The 21,870-nt window shown below is 50.4% G+C and overlaps 1 protein-coding gene across 4 annotated transcripts in view; it reads left to right on the forward strand.

Moving 5' to 3' along the window:
• Nucleotides 1-21,870, forward strand: part of SENP6 (SUMO specific peptidase 6) — a 2,017,494-nt gene that overhangs the window by 1,251,465 nt on the left and 744,159 nt on the right. For all 4 annotated transcript variants that reach the window (XM_069606272.1, XM_069606273.1, XM_069606275.1 and 1 more), the window contains 2 exons: nucleotides 17,847-17,956; nucleotides 18,034-18,150. In XM_069606272.1, coding sequence (XP_069462373.1) covers nucleotides 17,847-17,956; nucleotides 18,034-18,150 — 227 coding nt within the window. The remainder of the gene's footprint in view (nucleotides 1-17,846; nucleotides 17,957-18,033; nucleotides 18,151-21,870) is intronic.

Consider the following 21,870-nt stretch of genomic DNA (forward strand, 5'->3'; position numbering starts at 1 on the left):
TCTGCGACTCCGACCATGATGGCGGAGAAGAAGGAAGTAAGTTCCCTTTTCAAGAGCTGCACCAGATGCAGAATGTGTTTGTGGAGGACAAACACCTTTACTGCCTCTACTGCCTTCCCCCGGACCACAAAAAAGGAGATTGTGAGATCTGCCTCGGCTTCTCCAAGAGAACGATGAAAGATTGACACAGTAGACTGGTGACGTGGCTAAACGCCAAGGCCTTTGCCCTGTGCCCAAGTCCTTTGAGGGCGCTCCATCCGTGGGGGCCCAAGACAAGGCCAAGCACTGCGAGTCAGCTTCTGTTGGGGTTGCCGCACAAGCGGGTCCGTCGATTGGCAGAGCGCGATCAACATCACCATCTGCCTCCCATCGCCAGCCATCGATCGAGCTCCTCCTCAAAAAGGAGGTCGCCCAACCCGGTTAAGCTGCGGGCCAAGAACCCTAGGGTGGAGGAAAAGACTGCCTACCTGCGCAAGAAGGCCCAGGCGGCGCAAGAGAAATCGTTATTGACGATTGAGCTGGTGGCGGCCGCTCTCTCGAAATCCAAAGGGGCTGACCCATGAAGGTAGCCCCTACCGCGCCAAGGTTGTCCTCAGCCAGGGTAGTGGCAAACTCTGCTTGCACACTGGAGAAAAGGATGCCATTGCTGAGCCCGCCTCAAACCCCCTCAGGGTGCAAAGGAGGGGGTGGGGGCGATGAAGTCCCAGGCCCGCCGCAGGCTGTACCCCAAGACATGGATGTTTCATCCTCGGACGACAAGGACACGGAATCCCTGCATACGGCCGACAAGGACCTGGAGGACGACTACGACGACACAGACGGCGCAGGGCCTAGTGTACCCGCCACGCCTGCTCCCCCAAAAGATGTATCCCTGGACATCCTTTCAACACTACACACGCTGGTGTCAGAAATCCAGAAGAGGATGATGCAGGCCCTGGCCCCGTTGGCTCCGGATCAGCCTCCAGCTAAAAAGAGGAAGGGCCATCTGACACCTCTGCATCAACCGCCACACCCGCGCCAGATGCCCTTCCTCTGTTTGGACCTGGGGACGGACACCGCCACAGTGACGACTGACGACAAAATCGTCACGGCGGGTGGATTGCTACAACAGAGGACGTCCCCACTGGATGAGATGGGGTTGATTCATGCCATGGTAGACAAAAGCTTCCAAGCTTTTCCAGCTGACGACCGAAGAGACCAAGAAGGAGGGCTTCCTATACCAGAGGCGCGAGGCCAAGAGGAAGACCATCATGGTAGTGCCCCTCCTGCACAACATGTGGGAGGAAGGTCTAGCCCTCCTGAAGAATCCTTATTTGGCCCTGGCCAAGCGGGAGAAAAAGTACAGGGTGCCAGAGTATGCACCCAAGTGCCTACGGTCGCAACAGTCACCAGACTCCATGTCAGCGGCTGGGAGGAAGAGGTTGTCTAACCCTTTGTCGTCCTCTGTCCCTCGAGACAGCTAGGGGAAGTAGTTGGACGCCATAGGGAGGAAGATCTACTCCGGCGTTGACCATCAAGGCAGCCAATGCATTGGCGATTCTTCCAAGGTATGACGGTGGACTCTGGTACAAGATGGCTCAGATTCTGGAGTTCCTACCCAACGACAAGCGGGTGGAGGCAATCGCACTCCTTCAGGAAGGCGAAGTGGCGTCGGACCATGCCATCACAGTGGCCCTTGCCATCGCCGACATGGGTTTCCGGCAGATGGGGAACGGGGTCTTCCTCCGTCGTAGAGGCTGGCTGAAGGCCACCAATTTCTGCCAGGAGGTCCAGACGAGGGTACTGGACATGCCGTTTGGGGCGAACCTCTTTGAGAAGGTCGTCGACAAGTCCTTTCAGGCCATCAAGATGGATACAGAGACTGCTTGTGCCCTCGGTACTCTCCAACCACACCACTCATCCTTTCGTGCCTCCAGCGGAAAGTCGAGCAGATCGAGGAAAGGTTTTGGTGGAGGCTCCTTGTCGTACCGTGAGCCCTCCCCGGTTCACAGCCTTTGCCTGAATGATGAGAAGACGGAGTTACTGATCCTAGGGGCCCCTACTAACCTGAATAAACTTGATACCCAATACTCCTCATTCAATATAGATGGCAACATCATCAAAGAGACTAAGGAGACTAAAACTCTAGGCTTCTACCTCGATTCCACCCTTAACTTACAAAAACAAGTTAATGCGACTGCTTCCTGTTAGGGAGAATTCTCCAGAATGGCTAATTTCCCTTACCTACTGAGTCCCTCAGCAGCTTTGCTGGATTTCTAGGATTTATTTTTTTCACCTGGTAAGAGTGTGAGCCTCTTTTCCCTACTCTTACATGTGTTTTGCTATGTGTGTTTAACATTTTCTTGTGTTCATATACTGTGGAGCCTCACCTACTCCATAGGCATCATCTTTTTACTGTGTGTTACACAGCACCTTCAGTGCAGTGACAAAGGGTTGTCTTTTAGACTTCCCAACTCAGACTCCATTTTCTGGGACTGACTGTTTCCCAGAACATGTACAGTTGCCATTGACTTTTAGTCTTTTTAAAATCCACAGACCCATTACAAACTATCTTACATAGAGTACTGGAAAGGGTTAATACTTATCCCTTTTTGTCTGTCTCTCTTGGAGCATTGTTTCGCCCCCTTTTCATCAAGACTTGGCTGGTGGCAGTGGTAACTACCCTATTTTTCTTACCGTGGTTAACTTAAATAAACATGGTATTGTTTTAGGCTATCTTTGTAGCCTCAAACTTAAACCTGCTAGACCATATACGTTTTTATACAGTTCCAGCCAGGTTTATTCGCCATTTCTTTTTGAAAATGTCTTTCTCGTGTTTTACTCTGCGCGCCAAACCAGGTTCGCAGAAGCCCTCCTTAGGCACCTGAAAGTCTGGGTAGGCAGGATGTGAGGCAGGGGCTTTAGGTCCCCTGCCATGGCTTCCCTTGGTAACCCAAGTCGCACTCCTGTTTCATTGGCTAGGTGACTGTCCCACCAGGACAGCCACCCTGCTGTGATTGACAGCCGGGCTGTGTGAATGGGGGAAAACTGCATAAAAAGCAGGTCTCTGGGTCTGGAAAGACAGGGTCGCCACTGGAACGAAAGAACCGAAGAGGAGCAGACAGAAGAGGACCCCTACAACGACTGAACCGCCCAGTGAAGCCCTGCTGCAGGTTGAGACTCCGACAGAGAAGATCCATCAGGAATCTTCTTCCTCTGAGCTGGTGGGACCAACCAGTTCTCCCAAACTGCAAGCCAGGACACCCTCCTCTGGTTGAATTTGCTGTACAGAGCTACAGTGAACCGGATAGCCAGGAAGGTTGGACCCTGCTTGGGCTATAAGGAGCGCAACTTTTATTTGTTGCTTTGCTCTGCTGCTAGTTTCTTCCCTGGGCAGTGCAGGACCCTCCAGTCTTCCTACTTCGTGTCAGTCCGACAGTCGCTTCAGGAACCGTGAGCCTGCAGGACCTGCCAGGAACGTCCGCCTCAGCTACAGTTTCTTCCTCGTTTAAAGGTACTGTACAAATCCGGTTGTTTGTTTCGTCCAGCCGTGGTGAAGGTGTGTGAAACCTTTTGCCAATCCACGGGCTTGCCCTTCTCTACTCTTTAAACTAACTTTTCTACCGACCAACTTCGTCTGGAACTCTTGGCAAAGACTTAACCGCGAACTACCCTGAGCTGTGTGATCTTGAGCAAAAGACTTTTGTCCTATTGACTTTGGCCATAAGTCTTTTTAATTTGATTCCATCACTGTAGTTCCTCTTTCTAGAGTGCCCTGCTTACTTATCTGTTGGTGCTGCTCAATTTTAGGCTAACCTTGCCTTTCCCTCACTTTTTAATTGCTGGAGTGCCATTTTGCTCACACTTCATTTTGAAATTAACTTGTCCAGAATCTATTGGGAGTGGTGTGGTGTATTAAGAGTGTGATTTTTCAACTGCTTTACTTCAGTTGTAAAACATTTCACTAAAGTGTAAATAAATCTATATTCTTTTACTCAGAAACCTTGAGGCAGTGTGTGTTTGAATCATAGTAATTGCTGTCCTTAGTGTAACTATTGATACTGCTCACTTGCTCTTGAGATACGTCTGGCTGCTCAGCCATCGCTACCACCTTACTGTGTAGTACAGGTTTGTACCAAAGGTGAGTTTGTACTGTTACTTGTAGTCTTGATTGTGTGTGGTGTTCCCAAAGGGTACTGCATATAATTCTGCATAACACTTCCTCTACCTCGTACACATGCAAGCTCATATGCGCTTGCAAACCGTATCTCAACAAATAGTTGCATTATACTAGAAAAAGCACCAATCTTGTCGAAACTTGATCACTGTAATGCACTGTATGCAGGAGCGAACAAATATATCATAAATAAACTCCAAATATTACAAAATAATGCTCTTGGAACAGCTCTGAGCATCCCGAAGAATGATCATTTCTCCAGCATGGGGTCTGGCATGGATTCACATGCTCATGAATATTCCCCGTCGTCAGGCTGGGAATCCTCGGTAAAGAAAAAAACAGTATCAGTTTCGTTTCTGATCTGTCTTTCGTAGTAGTAACCAATCACTGGTCTCTGCGTCATACTGACCACAGCCAATGACTGCCCTCTACCTAAGCACCGCCTCTGGCAGCCATCGTCAGATTTTTACCGCACGTTCATGTGTTGGGATCCTCGTGCTATTGCTCTCGAGCGTTAGTGCTATTTTTTCACGTTTTTTGCTCAAAAACTTAGTTTTTTTCAGTCAAAAGAGCCTCGAGCTCCACCGACTCTCCATCCGATCAACGGGGACCTGTGTCGGATTCGTCTGCGCCCCTCAAGGGTGAAGATTTCGTCGAGCTACGCTTTGGAGGACTCCAGAAGCTTCTCAGGCCCGGACATGGCCCAGGAGAAGGGAAGCTCGACGCCCGGAAAGCTGTTCAGGGTCTGCCCTGGATGCCAGCTGCAGAACGTCTTTAAGGAGGACGAACACTCCTTTTGTCTCTACTGCTTACATGAGGACAAGACGCACGTGGAGAAGGACTGTGCGTTTTGCGGCAACATGTCGGAAGGGACCATGAAGGACCGCCATCAACGTCTCGCCAACTGGCTGGAAGGGAAGAGCCCGTCAGGCGAGAAGAAGAGGAAGAAATCCGAGCGGTCTTCTAAGACCTTTGAGGACGCCCCGGCGACGGGGGTCCAACACAAGGCCAAGCACCGCGAGTCCGCTGGCACCGGGAGCGCCGAACGGTCGGGCTCTACGGGCGCCAGACAGGGAGGGCGCACCCTCCCCGGCACCTTCAGCCACGAGCCAACGCTCTGGGTCGGGTAAGAGGAAGGGCGAGCACCCGGCAAAGCTCCTGGAGAGGCCCCGGTCGAGCTCGAAGGCCCCATCGGAGGGGGAGCGAGGCAGTGTCCCCCCCCCCCTCAAGGATAAGGCGGTGAGCGCACCTAAGGTGGTGAAGGCCTTAATCCATCCGGCCAAGCCCTCTATCGATACTGTCGCGGCGACCCTGGCTCAGCCTGTGGAGGCTACACCAGTGGTGGCGACCTCGGGGCTCAGAGTCTCCCTGCCACCGCGGAGGGAGTCCTCTTTTGTGCCCATCGATAGGACCCCCGTGAAATCCCCGGCGGGGAAGAAAAAGGGGGGGGCAGGGCGTCGTCGTAGATTCGGCTTCAACCTCGGAGGAGGAGCTGATCGAGGTCTTAAGCCACGGCCTTGGCGTGGAAGAAGACCGGCCCGTCGGGATGGATCCCGACGCGGGTGACGACGACATCGTCGAGGGTGCCGACACGGCCCCTGATCGCCCGTCGGATTCCCCTCTGCCAGCGCCGCAAGACAACTCGGCGGCCATTTTGTTGGCTATACAGTCCTTATGCTCAGAGACAAGGACGAGACTACCGTTGCCGACGGAGGAACCTCTCCCGTCGGGGGATCCTGAACTGGGACCTTCTGGTGTTCCCCCGCCCAAGAAAAGAAGGATTCACCCTCCACCTCCTTTTCAGCCGTCGCGCCCCGTCCAGCCCTCCTCCCCGTCCACCCGAGGGGATGATACGGGGACTGACATGGCAGCGACGGGCACATACGACGAGGATCTACCCTCGTCACCTCCCACCAGGGCTTCTCCGCCCGACGAGATTGGATCGTTCCACTCCATGATCGCCAGGGCATCCGAGCTTTTTCCAACTCCGCCCTGAGGAGAAGAAAAAGGAAGGATTCCTTTATCAACGGCGCGAGGCCAAGAGGAAGACGGTCCTCGCGGTGCCTCTACTGGACGACATTTGGGATGAGGGCCTCGCCCTCCTCAAGAACCCTTCCACGACGCCAGCTAGAAGAGACCGGTACGAGAAGAAGTACCGGGTCCCGGACGCGGCCCCCCTGTGCCTCCGGGCGCAGCCTACCACGGACTCCGTTGTCTCCGCGGCGGCCAGGGGGTGCGGCCTCCACATCGACTTCCCCACCGGACGGCGAGGGAAAGAAATTGGACGCTATGGGACGCAGGGTCATCTCGTCTGCAGCGACGACGATTAAAGCGGCCAACGCCTTGGCTATCGTGGCCCGCTACGACAGGGAGCTATGGTACAAACTGGCTCCCCTGCTGGACTTCCTACCGGACGACAAGAGGGCGGATGCCCTGGAGATCCTACAGGAAGGTGAGGTGGCGTCCGACCACGCCATCACTATTGCGACGGACATCGCCGACACTGGGTTTCGCCAGTTGGGCAACGGCGTGTGCCTTATGCGGCGTGGATGGCTCAAGGCTACGGACTTCCGTCAAGACGTACAGACCAGAGTCCTGGGCATGCCGTTCGATGGGAACAACCTGTTTGGGAAAACAGTGGACGACTCCCTTCAGGCCATTAAAGCGGACTGAGACGGCCCGGGCCCTTGTGGTTCTGCAGCAACGACGGATGCCCTTTCGGAGCAGCGGAGGCAAGGGCGCCTCCAAAGGTTCTGGCGGCGGTTTCTCCACCTACCGTCAAGCAGCCCGCTCGTCTCAGGAGGCCTACAGAGGACGAGGCAAGTCTAGCGGACCCCGCCGTCGTCGCCAAGGAGGTCAAAGCGGCAAAGCCTCGTCGAAACAGGATTGAACCGGCCGTGGGGTCGGGCCCCCACCGAAGCACCCCGGTGGGAGGCCGGCTGGCGAGCTTCGTCAGCGTGTGGGAGTCCATCTCCACCGACCGTTTGGTGTTGGACACCTTAGCCCGGGGCCACGCGCTCGAGTTTCAAAGAAGGTGCCCGCGCGTCCCCCCCGTGGCCAGGAAAGAGCTTCACGTCCCTCAGCTTCTCCTGGAGGTAAGGGCGATGCTCAGGAAGGGCGCCATCGAACTCGTCCCAAAGAGGCTTCGGGGCTCCGGAGTTTACTCGAGATACTTCCTCGTGAAGAAGACGACGGGAGGATGGCGCCCCATCCTAGACCTGCGACGTCTGAACAAGTTCATCAAGGCGCAGAAGTTCCGGATGGTCACCCTCCAGCACGTCCTGGGTCAGCTGGAGGAAGGAGACTTCCTGTCGTCGTTGGATTTGGAGTATGCCTACTTCCATATTCCCATCCTAAAGGGGCACCGAAAATTCCTCAGGTTTGTGGTCCAAGGGCGTCACTACCAGTTCAAAGCCCTCCCCTTCGGACTACGGTCGGCACCCAGGGTATTCACCAAATGCCTTGCACCGGTGGCGGCGCAGCTGCGCCGCAAGGGGATCCACGTCTACCCCTACCTGGACGACTGGCTCATCCGAGCTAAGACGAGGGAGCTCGCCGTGGAGCACACGGCAAGGACCGTCCAACTTCTCACGGACCTGGGATTCTCCGTGAACTACGCCAAGTCCCACCTGGTACCCGCGCAAAACGCACTGTTTCTGGGAGCGAAGCTCGACACAGTGTCCCTTCTGGCCTCCCCGTCGGAGGAAAGGACCAGGTCCATCCTGGGCAAGGTACAGCGGATGTTGGCTTCCGACGCGGCCAAGGTGAGGTCCATCAAGTCCCTCCTCGGAATGATGTCTTCTTGCATCTACCTCATTCCCATGTGCAGGCTCCGGATGCGCCCGTTGCAGGAGTTCCTGGACGCGCGCTGGATCCAAACGACGGGCGGCTTCGAGGAGAGGATCACACTCGACGAGAGTTTCCGCCGAGCGGTCCGGTGGTGGGGCACCCGCGCATCTGACGGCGGGCATGGACTTCCGGACCCCAGACCACCAGGAGACAGTGACCACGGATGCCTTCCTGGAAGGGTGGGGAGCGCACATCAAAAATCTGCACGCGAGAGGCCTTTGGCACCCGACGGAGAAGTCCCTCCATATCAACGTCCTGGAGCTCCGTGCAGTGTTCTGGGCCCTCAGTTCCTTCCTTCCGTCCCTCAAGGGCAAGGTGGTGAGGATCTTCACCGACAACACCACCACCATGTTTTACATCAGGAAACAGGGCGGAACCAGGTCCCCAGCACTGTCCAAGGAGGCGCAGGACCTGTGGCATTGGGCCGTCGCCCAAAGGATGTTTCTGGTGCCGTTTCATCTGGCAGGGATAAAAAACACCATCGCCGACTCACTCAGCAGGGAGCTGCGCTCGTGCCACGAGTGGGAACTACGGCAGGATCCAGTGGATCGCCTCTTCCGACGGTGGGGTACACCCCAGATCGACCTGTTCGCGACGGCGACGAACTCCAAGTGCCGGAAGTTCGCCAGCAGGTTTCCCCAGGCGAGGAGCATGGGCGATGCTTTCTCGTTCCCCTGGGAGGGCCTGTTCCTCTACACATTCCCTCCTTTGCCACTGCTAATCCGGCTCGTCAACCAGCTCAAGAGGTCACGGTGCAGGATGATCCTCGTCGCACCTGCGTGGCCGAGGCAGATATGGTTCCCGGACCTTCTGGACTTGTCAACGTCCCCGCCAATCAAGCTGCCGGTGGACGCGGATCTACTCTCCAGGGAAGGAGGCGCCATCCTCCACCACGATCCGAAATCGCTGAACTTGCAGGCCTGGCTCCTGCAGCGCTAGAGTTTGGAGGATACGACATACCGGCCGACTGCAGAGAGGTTCTTGCAAAGGCCAGGGCGTCCTCGACTCTTAAATGCTACGGACACAAATGGAAGAGGTTCTCTGTCTGGTGCCACGCACAGAAGATTAACCCTCTACGGATTACGGCCCCCCAGGTACTGCCGTACCTGCTGACGCTGGCCAAAGCTGGACTGGCACACGCGTCCATCAAGATTCATCTTGCTGCGATCTCCCGATACACCAGAACCACGGGGCGGACGTCCTTGTGGTCTCATCGTCTGGTGAAAGAGTTTATGAAGGGACTGTTCAGATCGTTCCCGCCGGTGAAGGCTCCGGCCCCGGCGTGGGAGCTCAACGTGGTGCTGACCAAGCTCATGGGACCTCCGTTCGAGCCTCTGCACTCGGCCCCGTTGAAGATTCTGTCGTGGAAAACAGCGTTTCTTGTGGCCATCACCTCCGCACGACGGGTGGGAGAGATCCAGGCCCTTTCCTGCAAGGCCCCGTACTTGACTTTTCACGACACGAGGGTAGTGCTCAGGACGCACCCCTCCTTCATGCCCAAGGTACCGTCGGACTTCCATCTCAACGAACCCTTGGTGTTGCCTGTGTTCTTCCCGTCTCCTTCGTCGCCGGCTGAGAGGACTTTGCACTCGCTGGATGTGGCTAGAGCGCTGAAGTTCTACGTGGACCGCACGAAGTGTTTTCGGAAGACGTCACAACTCTTTGTGAACTTTGGACCTGTCAATCAGGGGAAGGCTCTCTCGAAGGCTTCCATTTCCAGATGGCTCTCCGGCTGTATCTTGTACTGTCATCGGTTGGCAAACCGACCGCTGCCTGGCCGTCCGAGAGCCCATTCCACCAGACCGATCGCAGCTACCACGGCGTTCCTTTCTGGTGTGCCCCTGCTGGACATATGCAGGGCTGCTACGTGGAGGTCGACGCACACCTTCACGAAATTCTACTGCGTCGATCGGGATTCCAGGGAGGAGTCCAGGGTCGGCCAAGCAGTGCTGCGCAACCTGTTCGCCTGAGGTGAGCCTGGTGAGGAGGTAAGATGCTTAATGTTGAGTTTGATGTAATGCTTAATGTTGAGCCTTTGCCACCTCCCGTGGTTGTGCATGTGTGTACTGCTATGTATTCTTTATTCATGAGCATGTGAATCCATGCCAGACCCCATGCTGGAGAAGGAACAAGTTACTTACCTGTAACTGTTGTTCTCCAGCATGGGTCTGGCATGGATTCACATGCGAACCCTCCCGCCTACCCCTCTGCGGCTCTTCACTTGGTCATACTGCCACTTCACGTGCTTCCAAATCTGAAGATGGCTGCCAGAGGCGGTGCTTAGGTAGAGGGCAGTCATTGGCTGTGGTCAGTATGACGCAGAGACCAGTGATTGGTTACTACTACGAAAGACAGATCAGAAACGAAACTGATACTGGTTTTTTCTTTACCGAGGATTCCCAGCCTGACGACGGGGAATATTCATGAGCATGTGAATCCATGCCAGACCCATGCTGGAGAACAACAGTTACAGGTAAGTAACTTGTTCCATCTCAGAAATTAGAAGAAAGCACAACTGGCTTTCTATTAAGGATAGGATTCTCTTCAAAATAGTGTCCATTACGCACAAATGCCTGAACAATTCCGCTCCACAGAACCTAAGAGAGAGAGTCATCAAGAAAACCACTTCCCGACCAACTAGGTCCATCAACGCCTACTGTATTACAGTTCCTCGGTTCAACCTGAAAAAAGCTAGCGGTAACATGTTCCCGGTCAACGCGGCTCAAACTTGGAATGCCCTCCCTCTTCATTTACGTTCTGATCCGACAGTCCAATGCTTCAGGTCCAGTATCAAAAAATGGCTAGCCATAAACGACATGTCACTCTCAGGCGCTTAGAGAACTTAGAGTTCTCACCTGCTCCTTTTTCCTCATAATGCACTTGCTTCTTACAGGAGCTCAATCTTCCCTACATGCCACTGTTGTAAATCATCTGCAAAATTGTACTCCCATATTTTGTCCTTAGAACTATTACTGCTATTATTTGTCCTGTTCTATTGGTGTTCTGTATGTATACAATCTGTCATGTATGTACACAATCTGTAACTGAGCTGTCTTGTAATGCGCCCATATACCCCAGGGTGTGGTGCGCTTTATAAATTAATTAAACAAACCAATATGGATTTATTATATTATTATTAATGTGAATATTGTAATATGTATATGTGAAAATTATGGCACATGATCATATGGTTTGGCAATATTCATTTTGTGTTATGCACTTAGAATTTTGCTAATTGGTAATATATTTGATGTGATCATTTGACAAATGTGTATCATGTATCGTTGGGAATATATTTTTCATTATGCCCTGAAGAAGGCCAAGAAGTCGCAGAAACCCGTGTTGGCTGTTGTCTGAATAACAGATGAATATATAAAATCACTATTTGTTTGCTTGTTAGGCGCTTATACAGGAAGTAAATACTGTTTCAAAGTGCCCACAGTGCAACAGAGAGGGGACAAGGGGATACGAAACATTTAAAATGCATACAAAATAAATATTAAATACAGTGGGGGGGTGACCTACTATGCCTTGTGAGTGTTCAGAACGTGCAAGTGCAGAAGGGAGGGGGAATGGGATAGGTGCTGGGGTGCTCATGGGTGAGCAACAGGTGAAGTGCAATGTAAGTGAGAGCCTCCATGGGTGGAGGGTGTGCAGAGCAAAGTGCTGAGGACAGAAGTTGGGGGTGATTCAGTGTGGTAGGTCAAGGCCCCGAGGATACATAACGGCCCTGAACACCAAACAAGCAACTGTGAGATTAGCAGAGGAGAGCGGGAGGGAAGGTGGCGGTAAAGAGGAAAATGTTGAGGAGCTTCCGAATTTAAGAAAGTCCTGCTGAAGGCAAAGTGGGGGGGGGAGGTTGTTACAAAGAAGGGAGCCAGCTGAGGAAAGCCATCAACCACTTGCCCTCTGTTTAGCGAAACGCTCTACTCACAGAGTTGGTGCCAAAGGAGCGCAGAGGTCTAGAGGGGGAATATTTACTAAGAGAGAGTTGCAGATAGCGTGGTCCCCAGCCCCAGACAGCCTTGTGAATGATAGAGGGATTCCAATTTAATCAGTGAAGCAACCGGGAGCCAATGAAGACTTTTTAGGACAGGCAGGAGAGATGCGGTCCCTGGGCTTGATGCCAAGGATAAGTCTTGCTGCCCTATTCTGGATTAGCTGGAGGGGTCACAGAGTAGAAGAAGGTAGATTCAAGAGGAGGCTATTGCAATAGACAAGCCTAGAGAGAACCAGGGCTTGGGTAACATTGAGCTTCTGGGGGAAAGTGAGAAAGGGTAGAATTGCTTTGAGAAGGAATAGCTGAAAGTGGGACTTCTTGGTAATGTCTTCAGTATGTGGTCAGAAGGAGAGGGAGAAGTCGAAGATGACTCCAAGGTTTCTGGCTTCAGAAGAGGGAGCAGGGGGAGAGAGCCCATGGAAGAAGGCCAGAGTGAAGGGAAGAAGTCTGGAGCAGGGGTCCCAATGGGAAGGATCTGTTTTTCTGGTATTGCGGCAGAGATCATTGGAAGTGCACCAGGCTTGGATGGGCAGAAAGGCAGACAGGGATGATATAAGGTGCAAGAGGGTCAGCAGGGAGTTTGAAGAAGAGTTGGGCGTCAGCATAACACTGGGAGTTGGAGGAGATGAGGAGTGCCAGCTGAGTAAGGTAGATGTTAAAGAGCCAATGTGAGAGAATAGAGGCCTGGGGGACACCACAGGTGGAGAGGTAGGAGAGAAGGTTTCCAGGATGACTTGCGAGGTGCCTGCTCCGAGATACCAAGGGTGTCATGGAGCCTTTGTATGAGGATGGAGTGGTTGACCGTGTCAAATGCAGAGGAGAAATCAAGAAGGATGAGGACAGCAGGGGATTTGGAATCCAGGATGCAAGCAGTTCTTCACAGGTGTTCAGAAGAGCCGTTTACGTGCCTGTGGTTGCTCGGAATCCAGATTGATGGTCATGGACACCATCAACAAGTTCAGTGTGAGAGTTGAGTTGGGACAGGGCCAATTTCTCCAGCAGTTTCCCCTGGAAGGGTGTGATGGAGATAGGGCAGTAGTTGGCTGGACAGGAAAGGTCTGTCGATGTTTTGTTTTTTTAAGGAGGTTGCGCACAAGGGAGGATGGGAAAGAACCAGTAGCAAAGGAGTGGTTACAGAGATCAGAGAGTGCAGGAGCAAGAGAGCTAATGTTGTCCTTGATGAGCAAAGGGAAACCTGTTTTGAAGAGACCTCCATGGAGCGGACAACTCTGGCGACTTCTTCCAGTGAGACGAGGGCTAAGGAGTAGAAAGAAGTAGGATGGTGACTGCCAGAGGGAGGCAAGGGGGTGAGGGATGGGTTGCATGAGAGTGACTAGGCTGTTCAGGATGTCCTGAGTTCTGGTGGTGAAGTGAGTGGCCAGTGCGTTGTAGAGGGCCTGAGCAGGAACAGGGAAGGAAGATACTGCGGAAAGGTTGGCTAGTTCCCTGCAGATTTTGAAAAGTTCAGCCGTGTTCTGGATGTGGGCACTTTTCTTGGCATGGATATAGTCTGTATTGCCTTTGGAGCATGAGACAAGCCACCCGTTTGTCAGAGGGGGAGCCTGAGGTTTGCCACTTCCGTTCTGCAGCTCTGCACTTTCTTTTCAGGGCTGCAAGTTCAGAGTCGTACCAAATGTTGCGCTTAGATGCGGGTTTCAAGCAGATCCTCATTGCTGGGCCAAGAATGTCAATGGTGTTGTGATGGACAGGTGGAAGTTGTTGAGAGCAGTGTCGTGGTAGAGTCGGAGTTGGGAGGGCAAGGGGGTGATAAAGGTGGACGTGAAGGCAGCAGCTGACACTCGTTTCATCGGTTGGATGTTTGAGAACGAGGTTGGCAAGGGTTTTGGAGGAGTGGTCACAAGTCCATAGAGACCCAGGTGCGAGGAGAGATGAGAGGGGTGACCAGGGGAGATGAGAGAGAGAGGGAGGTCGGAGTGGATGAGGGTGTCCAAGTGGGTTGGACCAGAAGGGAGAATGGAAAGGGATAGAGAGGTGCAGAGGTCAATGAAAATAGTGGATGCTGTGCCAGGGGAGTCCTGTTGGGTGTTAGTTACCCAGGAGGAGCACGTTGGAGGAGGTTGAAAGTAAGGAGGTACAGAAATCAGCCCTTTCGGAGAGGAACAGCGAGGTAGCGACTGGAGGCTGGTAAACAGTAGCAATGGTCAGGGTGAAGGAGGGAGAGCTAGCCAACTTGCATACCAGGATCTCAAAGGAGCAGTAGAGCTGAGTGGGTAAGATGGAAGAAGGAACCCAATCGGGGAAGATTAAGGCAACCCCACTGCCAGCTCGGTGAGGTCAAGGCTTGGAAATTATCTTAAAGCTGTCAGGTAGGAGGGAGTCAAAAGCAGTGACTGAGCTGGCATTGAACCATGTCTTAGTAAGAGCGAGTATGTTGAAGTCTGTGTCTTCAAGAAGAAGGCAAATAACATTGGCTGAACGGACGATAAGAGTCGCCAGATGGGGACAATCTCTGCCTTTGAAGGTTTTCTGAGGTGGAGTACAGGGCTGTGGTATTTCTGTCAGAAGGTGGGAGGGCAGAGGGGGAAATGGGGAGATAGGCAGGAAAAAGAAGAAAGTTAATGAGGGATGGCAGGATCCGGTCAAAGAGAAGGTTGACCTGAGCACTCTGAACCAGGATAGTGCCAGTGTGGTAGATATTAATGATGCAGCATGATGTGAAGAAGCCCAACAAGAGGATTTCACACTTTGTGCTACTATTAACGGGAGAGAGTAGAGATGAGAAGTCCATAGGTCTGGAGAGGGGACAGAGAAGAGGATATCAGTGAAGATCTCTTTGGAGGATGCTCTGACATAGATGTCTGTGATGGGCAGTATTTGCACCCAGGATGTCTTTTTTTGTGTGCTTTTTTTCATCCAGATTTTGAGAGGCAGCATAGGCGATAGTGTAGCAGTTGGAAAAGATTGGAGAGATGGCGAGTGCCATCTCGGTGGCAGAGCACAGATGCGAGAAGGGAAAAAAAAGGGGGCCCTGCAGTGCATAGTCCTGGCTCTTACTCACAGGCGACCGAGTAGTTAAGGAGGGCACAAAAGAAATGCAGAGCAATAGGTGGGTTGCAGGATTCGATTTAAAAAATGCAAAATGTGAAAGCACACCCACCTACATTCGAACATTTAAGAAAACATTTAAACAAAAAAAAAAGGAATACAAGGCATTGCACACAGGGACGCGAGAGGTAAGGTGGAAACACTGCATACAAAATGTACCTATTGTAAAACACAAAGTGCAGTGACGTAAAGCGAAGGTCAAAGGAAAGGCAGAATAGCAATAGCACAGTTACAGTTCAAGGAGATAGCTGGAGGAGGCAATAGGACAATTGAGCCATCACTCACGTTTTCGCAGAAATGGGGTTGGGGCTGGGGTGCTGTGGTCCAAGTTCAGGGGCAAGACTTGCACAGGAGGCTGCAGCATTGTTTGTGGGGTTGGTAACAAGGTGGAGCCCAGTCAAGCCCAATCGGGCTCAGACAGGTGCCTTGGGTTAGTGCCTTTGGTTGTGAGCAGACTTTCCAGTCTGCCGGCTTGTGATTGGCTGGTTTTACAGGGAGACCAGCCAATTGGGTCTTGCACTGGGCCCTGGTGTCGGAGGCATTCCGGTGCCTGGTTATGGCAAAAAGCTGTCAGACGTGTTTCAGGGGTCATGGGCCACAGCACAATGGATGCCCCCAATGGGCCACAAGGCCCTCCAGGCTGGAGTGGGTGCTGCGGGCGCAAAGGCAACCAGTACCCGCGTGTAAAGAACAAGAGATTTGGACTGATAATTGTATTTGAAATCTGATGCAAAGGTCATCAGGAAGGGTTAATGGGCGCAGCAAGCCTAGGTTTAACTTGCATTACATTATTTTTGGTGATGCCGGGCTCAAGTCATAAACCAACCTAGGATAGTGCAGACCCGTCCTGACAACATTATAAGAACTCCATTTGAAAGTGACAATATAGAATTGTATGGTAGTAGGAGCTAGCTCAACCTGGTAATAGCCCAAGTTCAGTTGTTTTCATGGGGCCCCTCAGAATGGAAATTTTGGGAAAGATTTGTTAAATTAAAAAGGTATTAAGAAAGCAAAAAGACTGTTTTCGGCCTATTCCCATTAATTTGCCATCGAGAAAAATTCAAAATTTGGTAAAGCTGATCACATTTCTTGAATGGTTTGGGGTAAAGCCATCCAGTAGTTTTTAAAATATTCAACGGAGAAGTGGTGCCCCCCTGCTCCTTAATACCTTTTATGAGCTTTGGTGCTTTTTACAGCAAGAGGGGCTGAGCAAAGCTAATAACTTGTCTTGCTGGATGGATTTGGATGAAAATGTCTATCTAAATGAAAGATTTGCCAAGAACCCCACTAAAATAGACATTTTGGGAACAATTTATTAGAAACATTAAAACGTTATTAAAACATAAAAATGCGGTTTTCAGCCTACTTGCATTCATTTTCCGATAGAGGAAAAGTGCAGTTTTTTGAACAGCCATAGTGTGAAAACCGCTTGGCAGATTTGGATCAAATCAACAATTTGGGCACAACGTATTGACTTATTTTCCTTGAATAGTTTGGGGTAAATCCATCTAGTAGTTTTTAAAATATTCGACAGAGCACAGGTTCTCCCCTAGGCGTTAAAACATTTATATTGGCTGTGGGGCTTTGCAGCAGAGAGGCTGAGATACTTTTCAGAAATTAAGAGCCACCTTTTTCATTTTGATCGATCCAGGCGATTCCCACGATATTACTGGGAGAAGCTGCAAATAAAAAACTCAAAACGCCATTTGAAGGAGGGAATTTGGAGTTTAATATTTGTCTCTTCAGAAAGAGACTCGGACTCTTCTGTTTATGCAGTCACTGCTATGGGAACACTAATTGTTTTGAACCACAGTGTATATAAATACCAATAGCCATAGCAATCGTATCAGGCTAGAGGTTTCTAATGAGAAAGAAGACACCATGTAATGCTGGGGATTTGGGGGGTGGGGAGCCAGTTGCAAGTAGAAAATCTTTGGTTTATCAGGGGAAGACAGCGGGTATCTTGACGAGATTACAATGGCGATGCTGCAAGACATGCTAAGAAAAATATGTGCGACATACAAAGCGTTGAGTGTTACTAAGTAATAGGGGAGGGTTGGGTAGGGGAAGCAATCGAGTGGAGTAAGGGGACTTGGAAACCAGAAGGGGGAACACATGTCAAGTGCCTGTGAGGAAAGGAATACTTAATTCTCTGCAGTTTTTCCCATTTTCGCAGGATTGTCGACCTGTTACTCTACTGCAGGAATTTCTGTTATCGTAAAAGATAACTTTGAAATTATAGCGGGAATAAGGAGTTCAAAAAAAAGTTTATCCTTTTGAGTGCCTACATGGGCAAGGGTCAAAGGGTGGTAACAAAGTAAAGGTTTGACATGGCCAATAAGCTCAAAAGAAAGATATTGGTGCATCAGGCACATAGGCCACAGCCAAAGGCCATAGCTAGTGAGAGCCCATGAAACTATGCAACATGTTCGTCCTTGGAAACTGGCCATGGCTGAAGACCATGACTAGTGGGCCCAGAATAAAACTATTGGTAGAAACAGGTACAGTGGCCACGGCCGAATGCCATGGCTGGTGGGCCCTGAGGCAACTAAAAGAATCATAAAAGAATCCTAAAACTGTGAGGAACCATAGTAGCTCATATTTTCATTAGTTAAATTGTCCCTGTAAACTTACTTGATCTTTTGAAGAAGAGTAAATTAGAGAAGGTATGATAAACTAGAGCACAAGCTTTAGATGCACCATCATTTTTTTTCCACCGAACATGGTCAGCTGAGGACATTTCTGTACATTGAATGCATGTTTTTTCCCATTTAGGTTGCATCAGAATCCAGAAATCTGAGAAGCAGTACATCGCCTCTACGTTTTTTTGATGAAGAGGAAGAAAGTGGCGAATCTCACACAGTTTTCATTGGTCCGATTGTAAAGTAAGCTATCATTCCAGTCAATTTTATTTTAGTTGATATTCTTACTTCGTCCACTAATTACTTTTTGCTATTTGCAGATTGATTGTTTATCCTCCTCCTCCAGCAAAAGGTGGCATATCTGTAACAAATGAAGACCTCCATTGTCTAACTGAAGGCGAATTTCTAAATGACGTTATAATAGATTTCTATTTAAAGTAAGTTGTTTGGTCATTGCAGAACACTGAAGAAAAATTGATTTGTCACTTTTTGTTGGCCAGTTAATAATTAAGAAACAATGTTATATTTTGTATACAGCACACATGAGTTAGAATCCTTTCATTCATTTGCCAAAATTAAACTACGTTTTTGCTACTGTTAGGAAAAGGTTTCCTTTTTGCTACTTTCCCTCCATAAGGCATCGGGGACTGTTATTTTGTTTTGCTATTGTTTTGAACCTTTCCTGTATTTTGTAGGCAAGTGAATCCTTTTTGTGCCACTTTATTAAGGTCATCTGCTTTGGGGGCGCTGATCAGTCTCTATGGCTGTCAGTGCTGGAAAACACTATTCTCCATTGTCCCCCATTTCCTAATCTAGATCTATCCTACCTCCCCTCTACTGTCGTATATTGTCACGCATGTCCTGCCCTACCCAAAGACCTTCCGTCAAACACTTGCACTCGGAGGAAAGTAGGCAAATGTAAAACCCCAGGGAAGCAGGAGGGAAGGTGGAGGTAAAGAGGAAAATGTTGAGGAGCTTCCGAATTTAAGTTGATCATGCACACCTGCAGGCTATCACTAATTCAAAACAGTATAAAAGGAAAGATCACAAAAAGCAAGTTGAACGAGTAGGAGGGCGGATGGAAGTCTGTGCTGAGCCGGAGCAACCCAGGACCAGAAGGTGAGGCGTGGTCCAAGGAGCCCAAGTCCCAAAGTGGGAGGCGAGGCGATTCCTAGAATATCCAGAAAGCTGTTCCTTCCATTGGGCAGCAAGGAGGAGACCCAGAGTGTCTGAGGCGCAGGAGGCGAAACCCTGACCTCCGCCATAGAAGCAGAAGCCAGCAAAAGCAACAGGGTGACCGGTGAGCTTCACTGAATGAGAGAAAACCGGTACGCTAGTAAAAGTTGCTAACGTTACAGTGTATTCAAGCCAACGTGTGCAGGCGGCATGCTAATGAAAAGATCTTAGGTGAAGTGAACGAGTAAAGAAGCAGACAATTGAAGGAGGAACATTTGTGTCAAGAGTGGTTGCACTTAGGGGGCGGGGGGGAGCGTTCTCCAAAGCCTCCGACCTTGAAGGATAATCAGAATGTATACATATTCTAAAGCCAGAATGAACAAAAGGGATTAAGAAAGACTTTCCGTATGAAACAGCAGGTGGCGAGCTGTGCAAGGAAAACGAAGTGGTAGCAACATCCCCAAAAGTTCTTTTAAAGTGGTAACTAAGTAAATAAGTATGGAAAAATAAGAATAAGCATTGGGGTGGCCTCCAGGCTGGAGACTGATCCAGGAGGGACGCAGAGACCCCACCATAAAGGCGATAAACAGACATGTGTGAACTTTGTGACAAGTTGGTAACAAGTATCTGAGGGGCAGGTGGTGAGACCCTGTCCTCTGAGGAAGTTGAATGTGGGCAAGGGAAGCCTGAGAAGCCCATTGAAATAAATGATCTAAAGAGTTTCGAATCCAGGATAAGGGAATCTGTAGAAACCCAAGGAACTTTGTGTGAAGTGATCTTTGTGACACCAAGAGTGGTCTGAGGTTGGGCAGGGGAAGCTGGAGAGACCCAGTGTGAGAAATAAAGTACTGTGAACATTTGAATCCTGAAAAGCCTGTTGAACGCTGTGATCCTTAGTAACTTGAACATGGGGAAGGGAGTTACAAAAGAGCTGCAGTGCCATCCTATTTTTGCCTTGAATACTATTGAGTTTATTCAGTCCTCTACACACTATCATATAGAAGTGAGGGTATGCATAGGTTTTAACAGATGGTATTTTGTTTTGACTGACATAGCTAGACTTTCTGTAGTTTACTTTCAGGTAGGGACCATTCCCTCCTTAGAGTTAGGGCAAGTTGGGCATTACACCATCCTGATGAACAAAATAAAGGTTTTCGAACTGTATCACTTGTGTCTGTGCCATCTCTTTATACCATGCCTGTCTCACACTAGACATTAGTGGCTTTCCCTGTTCATCAGAATAGGGTGGCCTCTCAGAATAAGTCCACATGTGTGATTCTGAAAATCCATCTTAACAGCTACTTTCCTGACATCCTCCTAATAAGTTGGTGGCAATCGTTAAGTTTTTATCCTTTTTGCGGGTGCGTTTTCTCAAGTTGTCTTTTTAGCAGCAATAATGCACTTAAGAGGACCATATACTCAGATGTGTGTGTGTGTGTTAACCCCATTCATGGTGGCCACCTGACATTTGTTGGTCATCCTTCTACCTATGTAACTGGGTGTGGGGGGGAGGGGGTTCCCCTTCTTCGTGCACTGTGATTTTTTTATTTTTATTTTGTAAGACGGCTTAAAGGCTCTCCTCGGTTTGTGAGATGGCAGGAAGGGGTTTGGGGTGCTATCGGTCCACATTCCTCCATGGACTTGGATGTTGCTGGGCAGATTCTGGGAGGCTGGTTGTCCATTATTTCACAGCCACCTCCAAGTTGTAATTTTTGCAAGTGTCCTTATTTGTGGGCTGGGATTACTCCCAGCCAAGATGCTGGATATAAGGAGAAAAGCAAGACCAAGAAACCAAGTCAACCACTGGGGCAGACTGAGTGATGCTGGAGCACTGCTGCAGAAACCAGCATTGTTTCAGCCAATACCACTGGGTTGTGTACCTAGACTTAATTAACGACCGGTAAGACCTTGGCTACAGGCCTTCCTCCTTCTGACTAGTGGGACCAACCAGTCACTGTCCTGTTTGAGGGGCATTGCCTGCTTTCTGTCATCGGAACGCACACCTCTGCATTTTCTCTGCAAGGTCAGGATCCGGCTGTTAAGCATGGCAAGGACTTCTGGCTGGGCGAATGGCTGGACCTCATTGTTGGCATCCTCAAGTCTCTGTTTGAGTGCTGTTAAATCTGCTATGCTTCCCTCTATCAGAAGATGAGCCTGCTGGGAATGTGAAGTTCTGCTGCTTAGAGATCCTCCTGAACTTTCCTGGGTTCAGTGCAAGACGTGGATCTGTGAAGTAGTCGGTGAGGATCTCGCCTTCATTGTGTGACCGATGTGTCTCCCTCTGAATCAGTACTTCTTGGACCTCTGGAGTGTTAACTGCTTTTCCTTTCACTACAAACAGACTGAAGACACTTGTATCTGCTCTTCACTAACTAACTACAGTACTTTATCTGCACCAGCGAAGTGGGCCCTCCTGGACTAGTTGCCTCTTCCCTCTAGAACCTTTTGGGAAACCTAAAGTACTGCCAGAGTTGATTTTCGCATGTGGTGCTGAGTGCCTTTTGAGAATAAGGCTTCTGTCCTGATACTTGTGTGTAACTTCTTTTCTCCCTACTTTGGTAAATGCTATTACTCATACTTTCCGTCCCCTTTCCTCCATTGTGGGTGTACCGCAACATGGGGACGTACCGGAACCTTTGCAGTGAAAAATAAAGCTTCCTCGACACCCCGCCCTCCAGTGCCTCACCTCAGTCCATTTTTCCCCACTGATGGTATTGGACCTAGAAGCTCACCATTGTTTTTATTTTTTGTTATTTTTCTTTTTGTCTTCAACTCCTTTTGGTACCTTTTCTCCCCCAGCCCATGTCGGCTGCAGGAGGCTTCACGGGATGCGCATCCTGCGGTCGCTCATTCCCGGCCTCAGACCTCCATGTGCTCTGCTTGAGTGCCTGGGGCCCGGCCACCACTGGGACGCGTGCGCTGCTTGCAGAGGTCTCTCTCTCCCTGGCCTTGAAGAATCCTCTTTCCCACTGTGCAGGGCG

The sequence above is a fragment of the Ambystoma mexicanum genome, chromosome 4p (assembly GCF_040938575.1).
Source record: "Ambystoma mexicanum isolate Mex_15411 chromosome 4p, UKY_AmexF1_1, whole genome shotgun sequence".
NCBI classification, from domain to species: Eukaryota; Metazoa; Chordata; class Amphibia; order Caudata; family Ambystomatidae; genus Ambystoma; species Ambystoma mexicanum.